Source organism: Mycetomoellerius zeteki, unplaced genomic scaffold (genome assembly GCF_001594055.1).
Source record: "Mycetomoellerius zeteki isolate Tzet28-1 unplaced genomic scaffold, Tzet1.0 scaffold249, whole genome shotgun sequence".
In the NCBI taxonomy this organism is placed as follows: domain Eukaryota; kingdom Metazoa; phylum Arthropoda; class Insecta; order Hymenoptera; family Formicidae; genus Mycetomoellerius; species Mycetomoellerius zeteki.
The window spans coordinates 209,295-220,408 of record NW_017257226.1 but is presented as its reverse complement, the minus strand read 5'-3'; the positions used below and the strand labels follow the sequence as shown (position 1 = coordinate 220,408).

The window sequence follows — 11,114 nt, the reverse complement described above, 5'->3', positions numbered from 1 at the left end:
GGCCAATCACAGTCGTTCCATTCTTCCGAGGAACAGCTATGATTGGACAATTTCATAACTACGGATGTTATTAAACCCGATTAAGCACGCCGTGTAGCAGCGGTCCATGAGGCTTTGAGGTTATGACGTTTCTCTCGTGTTGTTTCTGCAGGACGCTTCTAGAGGACGCGACATTGTTTGGCCCCGACGCAGTAGCCAATCAATTTATCGCTTTTTACGGTCTTCAGCCTGCGACACACGATGCTTGTTTTCCTGCTGGATTCCTAGCTGGATAAGGGGTGCTTTCCAGCAAGGACATAGTCAGACATTGTGTAACACAGTGAGTCCTTTCATCCTTGTTTAACGTTGGCAAATAACAAGGATGGAACGACTCACTGTGTTACACAGTGGCTGCGTTCAGCAGAACGTTTGTTTTGCAACTGTTGGAAGTTTCCTTCGCGCTAATTGGATCATACTTTTAGATCTAGAAGAATGGCTGCGTTCAGCAGAACGTTTGTTTTGCAACTGTTGTAAGTTTCCTTCGCGCTAATTGGATCATACTTTTAGATCTAGAAGAATGGTCCTATCTCAGCAGACAATCATAAAACGGTTGCAAAACTGTTGAGTCTGCTGAACGCAGCCAATCATAAAACGGTTGCAAAACTGTTGAGTCTGCTGAACGCAGCCTATGTCCTTGCTGGAAAGCACCCTAGAATCTTTGCCATCGTATTGGCTGCGGGACTGATCATCGTAGCCAATACGCAAGAATTTATTCTAGCTAGCAAGAAAACAAACATCGTGTGCCGCCGGCTTAAAGCTGGTTCTACATTAGTCGCATCGCATCGTCGCAAGCATTGCGGTCCAATCAACATCAAGTTAGCTCAACTCTGATTGGATCATAAGGCGTTGTCTACAATATGCGAAATAAGCTTGGTTTAAGAAGTAAGAGTAAAGCGTCGTTTACAATATGCGAAGTAAGCTTGGTTTAAGAAGTAAGAGTAAGAAATTGACCAATTACAGTCGAATGTGAGAAGAATAATCGACTGTGATTGGTTAATTTCTTACTCTTACTTCTTCAACCAAGCTTACTTCGCATATTGTAGACGACGCCTAAGAAATTGACCAATCACAGTTGATTATTCTTTTCATAATCGACTGTGATTGGTCAATTTCTTACTCTTACTTCTTAAATCAAGCTTACTACGTGTATTGTAGACGGGTCTTAACGCTTGCGACATTGCGATGCGACTAATGTAGAACCAGCTTAAGTGAGAGGTAGATATTCGTTGCATCGTGGTGTTTTCGCCAGCTTTTAATTGGCGTTAGCAATATAGAAGTGTTACATATATGTTGCAGTTACAACCATCTTGACGTTGGTCGCACACGCCGCTGTCTTTTGTCAGAATCAGAAATAAATACAAAAGTCAACGGATGTAAACAAGAAAAATAGAAAAAGGACAAATCAACGCGAATGGATCTAAAGCGCTTCATTTTTTGATTATTTTAACTCAGTTTCTGGAAGAAAAAGTCAAATCAAATATGTAATCCGTATTGTCCGATGAGTCCACGTTTGTCTAAAAATGTATTGTTTCGACATCCATTAATTGTAATTCCTCTCAATTCGGGCAAATGGTAAGTGCTATTATTGTTATCATCAGCAATTTCTGGGTGCTCGTTTATCACTATCTTATCGTTGGCTTTCAAAAACAAAGTGATAACACATGTTGAGGAGGGATATACCTATATATACATATATATATCACATTCTATAGCCATAGAAGGACAGATTATACGTTCACTGCCTATAATCTCGACCAATAATTTTTTTGGTAACAAGTCTCACGTTTATTGTCGTAAATTTTAATATTGTATGCAAAAAGAATGATTCTGAAGAAAATCCATAGTTTTATTCACAACAGTTATTATACAACAAGTCTATTCTGCTATTCTTGTTAGAATTTTCTCTTGTCATTTTGCACTGGTTAGAAAGCTCCAACTAGCTCCAATCATCTGGTTGTTGCACGATAGAGATCTTAGAAATCATTTTTAAACAAAAATTATGATCTTGAAACAATTCATTTCTTTCTTTATAACTTGACTATCTTAACCATAAAACTTTTATAACATCAACAGTTGTAAAATAAACGTTCTGTCAAATACGGTCAATATCAGGGTAAGTTAACTTTTTTTTAAACTAAGTTAAGTTAAAGTTAACAGCCTCGAAAATTTATCTTAATTAAAATATAAGTTAATCCATAATGAAATTAATTGAATTAAAAATTAAGTTGATAAAAAAAGTAATTGAAAAATTAAAAGTTAAATTTGATCCGAACGAACAACCAAAAAAAAAAAGAAAAAGTTTGACCATTTTACATAATTTTTCATATTTTTCCTTTCTCACAGCATATTTATTAAAGAATCTGGCTATTTTTGTTCACAAGTAACGATTATACAATATAAAATTACTAAATTATATATTCATTATTCTCTCACATTGTGTTTGAGGATTGACTTCAAAAAAATCAAATTAAAAGTTAATAGTTATTGATAAAATGTAACTAAATTAAGTTAAAAAGTTAAAAGTCTAAAATGTAACTAAGTTAAGTTAAAATTAATTAACTGTTTAACTTTTTAACTTAACTTTTACCTTTTTAATTTATTATTATCCAACCCTGGTCAATATAATTAGTAATATTGCATAGTTTATATCGTTTTTACTAATATAGATTAACTTTAATATTGTTTTAACTTACTCTTCATTTTGTCTAATTTTTAGAAAAAGATACACAAGTTAGTTTGAAGCAAGATTAAAATTAAATTGATCTTGCTCTTATTTAGTTCCTCATTTGAATCTAAATGAAATTAATCATATTAAAAAATCTTATAACAATTATAAAGCTACTTTTTTTGTTGAACGCAGTCATTATATTTATTACTAAATATTAACAAAATAATTTTACAGACTGAGTCCACGGTGAACCTGGATCTGTTTACTGCTGCTAAACAACTAGCAGACAGTGAGATTGAACTGATAAAAGTGATTGAGAATTCCACCAAGTGCCAAAGGACTGCAACAAATATGCTTACAAATGCAAAGAAAACAAAGAAACCTGGGAAATCGAAAAATGTAAATATTATTTGTTAAACTTGTAAAAGTATTAATCTAATAGCGTTTTCGAGTGGAGTGGGTTTGAACCCTATCCGGTTCGGTTAACCCATGTTTGTCCCTGAAAGTATCATAATCTCATCCAATCAGAAATCAAAGTAAATGTGACGTCATCGATCTGACCCAGGTTAGGTTCAAACCCACTCCACATTTGAAAACGCTATAAATGTTTGAATATATTGTAATGATACATTATAATAATAGTGAGACAATGTTTTTTTTCACAAGCATATATTTCAAAATGTCTTAAAATTCATGTAATATACATTATTCTGATGATCATTCTGATGACAGGCTCGTCCATCAGCTGCACTATTGGCCGCCAAGCAAGAGGCAGTAAAACGACAGCTGCTATCGGACAAGAAATCCAACAACAATTTTATACCAGACATATATCAGAAAGCAATTGATGCATACAAAATGATACGAAAGGAGACTGGTCTTGTATTTGATCGAAACATGGCTGAGCACGAGTGCATCTGGGATCCAAATTATCCCGAGTGTCCAGCTAGATTTACACGAGTTTTGCAAAGGTGCGAGGAATTAGGCTTGGTGCAGAGATGTAAACTCATTGAACCGAGACGTGCCACAGAGAATGAGCTTCTGAGTAAGCACAGTCAGAAACAGATTGATATTTTAAAGGCAACGGACGGCTCTACGGATTCTGAGAATTTGGAGTTGCTATCGTCCAAATATGATTGTGTCTATATCCACCCGGTATGTGCAAAATAATTCCATGATTTTTTTTAGAGAAAATAATGATAAAAATAATACTCAAACTTATTTGTTGACTACTATTTTTTAAGTATATTTAAATAATTATTAAGATTGGTTTTATATATTTTTTCAGTCTACATATAAATTATCTTTATTAGCTGTCGGCTCAACAATTAATTTAGTAGAAAGTGTCTGTAAAGGCGAGATACAAAATGGCATGGCTATTATTAGGTAAGTCCTAATATATGTCGATCTTCATAAAATATAAATATATTGATATTTAATTTGATTAATTTTATCTTTAATGGTCTATTTTTCTTTAATTAAAAAATGTGTTCTGAATTAGTTAAAAATTTAACTTGCATTAATATAATAATTATATAATATAATAATATTTAGTGTTTAATTAATAAATATTTTTTCAGACCACCTGGTCATCATGCAATGAAATCGGAATACTGCGGTTATTGCTTTTTCAACAATGTAGCTCTGGCAGCAGAGAAAGCTCTGAGTTCCAATTTGGCAAACAGGATTTTAATTGTAGATTGGGACGTTCATCATGGACAAGCAACGCAACAAATGTTTTACAATGATCCACGGTACACTTCCTTTTTTAAAAATTGTTTTGTATTATTTTTTAAAACGTTCCATTTGTTCCATTAGAATTAATCAATAACCGTTTTACAGTAAAAAATGTTTTTACAGTGTAGTTTACTTTTCGATACATCGTTATGAACATGGCGAATTCTGGCCCAACTTAAGGGAATCTGATTTTCATTACATTGGGGAGGAGCTCGGAGAGGGTTACAACTTCAATGTACCTTTAAATAAAACTGGCATGACTAATGCTGATTACATCGCGATTTTCCAGCAAGTTTTATTGCCAATGGCTTACGAAGTACGTGACATGTAGCCTTTACTTTATTGGTATATAATATAAAATGATTTAATTTTATTTAAATTAATCTTTTAATGAAAGTATTAACATTGTAGTTTCAACCGGATTTGATAATAGTATCAGCGGGTTACGATGCGGCTCTGGGTTGTCCAGAGGTAAATTTGAATATATTATTATTACTATTCTTTTTTTTTATTTTTTGTCTAGTTTTGCCCAGACCTCATCCTTGTTTCTGCTGGTTTTGATTCCGCATTGGGCGATGAAAAGGTTATAATAATATTTATTATATTGTGTTATTGATATGTATGTTACTAAATATTGTATTTGTTTTTAATAGCATTTTTAATTAATATAAACTAAATTTAATAGAAATTGTATAGATCGAGTATTGTATAACTTTTGTACTTACATATATTTTATATATAAATTTTTATAATTTAATTAATTTATAAGAATATATAAAGGGAAAAGTAAAATAAAATAGAGAAAAAAAAAGAAAATGAGGCAATAATATTATATGTGATATTTATATTACTATTTTGTAATGTATTAATGTACAGGGTGAAATGCTGATAACTCCAGCATGTTATTCACATTTATTATCATCGTTGTTAAGTCTGGCTAGTGGAAAAGTCGCTGTGGTTTTAGAGGTAAAAGAAAATGTTTATATAAATATATTTTTATTTATGTATTAATTAAATATTAAATGCAATGTTGTGGTACATAGGGTGGTTATTGCCTGAAATCATTAGCAGAAAGTGCAGCATTGACTTTAAGAACATTATTAGGAGATCCGTGTCCGGTTTTACAAACACTTGATTTACCATCATTAAGGTAAACAATCTATTGCATTATTTTTGTCCTAACATCAAGAATAATACCTTTTCTTTCATTCTACTTTATGAAGTCTTTTATTGTTCTAGTATACGTGATACTATCTTAAATGTAATCTACGCACATAAACCATACTGGAAGTGTTATCAGTATCAAGAAACACACAGCATTAATAGTGTAACACACAATAAAGAGGAGATTGCTAATCGACATGTAGCTACGGTTACGTTTAAGTAAGAAACTACAAACATTATTCAATTTATTTGTTACTATAATATACAGGGTGTCCCATTTTAAATAATGTATTAAGATTTCTCGAAAACTGTGGTAGATACGGAAAAATGTTTCAAACAAAAATTGTATGGTTTGGAGGGAGACATAAGAATGTACTATTGATTTGTCCTTAGGTGGCGTCGTTAAAATCGGATCAAGATCATCGATTTTTTTAAATAGAACACCATAGTTTTGATGCCAGAATTTGATAGCTGGTGTCAAGAGTTTTTCACTATAATACAAAACACTATAATAAAGTTATTTTACATTAAGTACCTTTCGAGTTATAAGGTTTGAAAATTACAGTACCGCCGGCTGCCAGTACGGCAGTGTTCAGGATCTTGACAAATGTTATCCAGGACATGATCCTAAACAACATTCAAAAGGTTTTAGCCATCGGATACCTTGCGTAATGCTAATGCCGGCGGTACTGTAACTTTCAAGCCTTATAACTCGAAAAGTACTTAATGAAAAATAACTTCATTATAGTATTTTAAAAAGCTCTTGAAATCAGCTATTAAATTCTGGCATCAAAAGTAGGGTGTTCATGAGTGATTTGAAAAACCTATCGATTTTCATGGAAATTGAATGAATTTTTGACCACTTGATTAATGAAATAAATATTTTCAATAATTTTCATAAGTTTTTTATTCATTCTAACTGCCATATTGGAGCAGCCGTTTTGAATTTTAAAAAACGCCACATTTTTCCTTAAACCACATAAAAATGAAAATTTTAAGCCCTCTTATTTCAACTTCACAAATTTTGCCCAGACACTTGTCTCTGTTGACGTGGAACGTCCCATATATGATTGATTCATGTAATTTAAAAAGTTTCTGTTATATATATATATTACATATACTTGTTATATACAATATTTTACGAAACAAATTCAGTTTTTTTTATACAAATTATTTTTAAAAAACTGAATTTTGAACAAATTAGATATCATTCCTTAATCATATTATTAACACATTTTGTAAATTGCTTGTCCCTTTCTTGCTGGTTTCAGAGGCAACGAAGTTAAACTAGAAAAGTATGACACTCGAAATTGCTATCCTGTACAAAGCAAAGAAACATTGGAGGTCGTGGAGAGAAAATTGAATGAATTGATACAATGTAGGTATTAAAAAATTGCTTTATTTGCAGAAAATTGTATAGAAATATAAAAAGATCGCTTTTTCGATCGAATTTTATTTGCTACTTGTTGCATGTGACAGTGTAAGTTTTGTGTCAATTTTTTTATTTCTAAAATTTTGTTTTGTCATTAAATTTTATTCTATTGCAATATTTAATGGATATTTTTTCATTGAAGTAAGAATCGTTTTTATAATTTTATTAACAACAGAAATACTAGTATGTTATTTAAAGATGATTTTGAATGGATTATTCAATAAAGATTTTTAATAGTACAAAAGAAGCTATATAATATTACTTTAAAGTGATTTAAAAAATATTTTAAAAGTTGATTATCGTTTAATTGTTAATTATAAAAAGATTTAATTAATTATTTTTGTAGCAACAAACTTATATAAAGCACCTTATAAAGTATGTATCGTCTATGATGAAAAGATGCAGAAGCATTGCAACATTTCTGACAATTCTCATCCAGAAAAACCAAATCGCATCTCCAGCATTTATAAGAATCACGAGGAACATGGCTTATTACAGCGATGCCATTTATTACAAGTATGACGATACATATATTTGATTAAATAAAGATTTAATTTTATCTAGGAATCTAGATTATTTAAGTTATATTATAATCTATTAAAAAAAATTCTTAATTTAATAGAAAATTCTAACTATATAACTGTATATACATATATATACATGCATATATATAAATTATATAAAGATCTTCAAAAGGAAAAAATAGAATACAATTTTTCTATTTCTTTGTGCAATGAAGGGAAGGAATGTAACAATAGCAGAATTATCTTTGGTTCATTCAATTGACCACATTGATGACATCAAAAGGACATCAACTTTAAAACTCAAGGAATTGCAAAAGCAAGCTTCAGATTACAATTCTGTTTATCTTCATTCTGAAACATGGTCGAGTGCCTGCATTTCTGCTGGCTCTCTTTTGCAAGTAGTGGACGCGGTTATGAATGGGGAGTGCCAATCCGGAGTAGCCATCGTAAGGCCGCCTGGACACCATGCTGAAAAAGACATCGCTTGTGGTTTTTGTATATTTAATAATATTGCTGTGGCTGCAATGTACGCTGTACAGTTTTACCATGTAAAGAGGTATAATACTAAATAATATGGCAATAAATAGCAATATGGCTTTTTAAATAGCAATAAAAATAAATTAGATTAGAAAAATATAATATACATTTGTTGTAGGGTACTGATAGTAGATTGGGATGTGCACCATGGAAATGGAACGCAATCTATTTTCGAAGAAGATCCAAATATCCTTTACATCTCTGTTCATCGTTACGATAATGGCAGCTTTTTTCCAAATTCCAAGCTTGCTAATTATACAAGCACTGGCTTAAACGCAGGCGAAGGATTCAACGTGAACATACCATGGAACAAAGTAAGCAATACTTATATTTATTTTTAAAAAATATTTATAAGCAATTGTTTGACAACAGTATATACAGTTTCATATAATTTAAAATTATTGACTATAAATTATTGTGAAAATTATTGACTACATTCATTACATTTGACAGAAAGGAATGGGGGATGCTGAATACATAGCAGCTTTTCAGCAAGTTATAATGCCCATCGCTTATCAATTTAATCCAGAACTAGTCCTGATTTCGGCCGGATTTGATGCTTGCATTGGTGATACACTTGGAGGTAACTATTTTAGCATATATCAAGATCAGTTATCATTTGTATTTATCTCGTATATACCTCTAGAAAATATTATAAAAATTTGTCGGTTTTCTTGCGGTACACCATGTATACCATATAAATGATATCAAATGTATTAGTATTATCAAAAAATTGTTATATATTTTAATAGTAAAGAAAATTTGATTTTCAATAAATTAATCATTTTTTATTTTTGTCAGGTTGTCTCGTAAGTCCAGAACTCTACGGTCATTTAACCCATTGGCTCTCATCCCTAGCCAATGGTCGTATAATCCTAAGTCTCGAAGGAGGTTACAACATCAACTCCATCTCTCACGCAATGACCATGTGTACAAAGGCACTCTTGGGCGATCCTTTACCGATGCTGGATCCTAATCTCATTCCTTGCACTAGCGCGATCAATTCCATCAACAACGTACTGAAGACTCACAAGAAGTTCTGGTCCAACCTGCAATATGGAATGTCCTTACCGAAAGAGAAACTACTTTCCAAATTTAAGACGATTTCTAACAAACGTGAAGAACAAGGAAAAAATGCGGATAAATGGAAACAAATATTTATGGAACCAAAGATCGCCTTAGAGGGAATTGAGAGCGAAAAACTAGACTTGGACCTGGCGATTGATAAGAACTGTTTGAATCTAGTGACGGACGAGGAAATTTCGAAGTTAACGTGCGAAGTGGAGAATATTAAGATCAAAAATTTTGAATTACACGCGATGAAAAACGAAGTAGTCGAAGTGAAAAAAAATCCTGAATTGAAGCAGAGTGAAGCAAAAAATCTGGATGGTAGGAATTCATTTTAATTAATTTTAATAAAAATAACTATTGTGTTTTAATAGAGAAATATATTTGATTGACAGTGTCACAAAGTATACAAAAATGCGTGAACGAGACGCATCAATCAAAAAGCAGCCAGCAAGGAAATTCTGACATACGCGAGGATCGCGATGATGAAGGCGCAGCATCTTCACAACCCGGAACACGATCCACAACTCTCTCGGAATATCTCTCTGACAATCTGCAGGTGAAATTCTTATTATTATGATACAAAATATTTCTTTTATCAATAATTTCTGTGAGATTGATAAAATAATCAATAATTGATTATATATTGTTATATAATAATAAGTATATATTTATTATTTTAGTATAATGTAGATACATAAATAAAACATGTGGACATTGTGTTTTTTGCTGTAGGCTCTGACGGCAGGAGAAATGTTCGCAATCGTGCCCCTGCAAGATTGCCCACATCTGTTCACAGTCAACGAGGTTCCCCCAGGTGGAATTGACACAACTACACCGTGTGCCGAATGTGCCAGTACCGCAGAAAATTGGATTTGCTTGCAGTGCTATACTGTGCACTGTGCCCGCAGTATTAATCAGCATGCGATGCAGCATGCAGAAGAGTTTGAGCATCCCATCACACTCAGCTTCAGCGATATTTCTGTCTGGTGCTACGGGTGCGAAGCCTATGTCGATAATCCTGTGAGTATTTCCTTAATATTAAAACGTTTTTCTTCAATAAAATAATTAACTTTTATAATCTAAATAGTATTTTTTAGGGATGCACCGGATCGTAAAATTACCGAATACCAGATATCGGATATTCGCACAAAATATAACATCGGATATCCGGTATCCGGTCAGATATCCGACCAGATTCCGGGAAAATGTCTTGAAAAAAAGCCTATAGAGAAAAAATTGTAATTTTACAACAATAAGATATAACATTATGAATATGCATACTTATTTTTAGCACATTTGTATAATAAAAAATCAACAATTAATATCAAATTTCAACTGGATATATTCCCGGATACTAATGATATCCGACTATCCGGTCGGATAGTAAAAAAGTGCCGGATGATACCTAATACTTTCCGGATATCCGGTGCAACCCTAGTACTTTTTATATTAGAATTTATCTTTTTTCAACAATCTTTACACATACTGCATTTTTAGCGATTGTATGCGGCAAGAAACGCAGCTCATCAAAGCAAGTTCAATGAAGAACTTCCCTGGACTTATAGCGAAAGTGCATAAACATACCCCTTAAGTAATTAAAGAAATATATTTTAAATAATATGATAAAAAATATATATAATGTCTTTAATTTTTAGAAATATAATAACGTGCATTGTATACAGATAAATGGCAATGTTTTTATAAATTAGAAACTGATGTGTTAGAAAGTAAAGAAAGATATAAATTAAGGAACACAGTATCAAGGGCTGCTCGAGGAAATAATCAAACTATAAAAATGTTAATAATGTACTGAAATAATTTATTATTAACGTCTCACTAGAAATTATTAATTGTACTGAACTAAAGATACCTCGTATTAACTCAGTTGTAGAATTATACATAGTGTCCCGAAGTTCAGCGTTTCAATAAATAAAAAAAGATT

General features: G+C 31.9%; 1 protein-coding gene across 2 annotated transcripts; it reads left to right on the top strand.

Moving 5' to 3' along the window:
- The first annotated feature begins 1,263 nt into the window (after positions 1-1,263).
- On the top strand, positions 1,264-11,114 carry HDAC6 (histone deacetylase 6). 2 transcript variants are annotated; one of them, XM_018449555.1, is made up of 19 exons: positions 1,264-1,611; positions 2,942-3,106; positions 3,440-3,862; positions 3,996-4,093; positions 4,288-4,461; positions 4,568-4,760; positions 4,968-5,027; positions 5,321-5,410; positions 5,488-5,594; positions 5,684-5,827; positions 6,880-6,986; positions 7,387-7,556; positions 7,780-8,120; positions 8,220-8,415; positions 8,555-8,684; positions 8,903-9,490; positions 9,565-9,728; positions 9,905-10,192; positions 10,670-11,114. In XM_018449555.1, the coding sequence occupies exons 1-19, from the start codon at positions 1,609-1,611 to the stop codon at positions 10,748-10,750; spliced, it is 3,522 nt and encodes a 1,173-aa protein (XP_018305057.1). In that variant the 5' UTR covers positions 1,264-1,608; the 3' UTR covers positions 10,751-11,114. The 2 variants fall into 2 exon arrangements, with proteins under 2 accessions (XP_018305057.1, XP_018305056.1); XM_018449554.1 differs by lacking the exon at positions 4,968-5,027 and adding an exon at positions 4,856-4,915.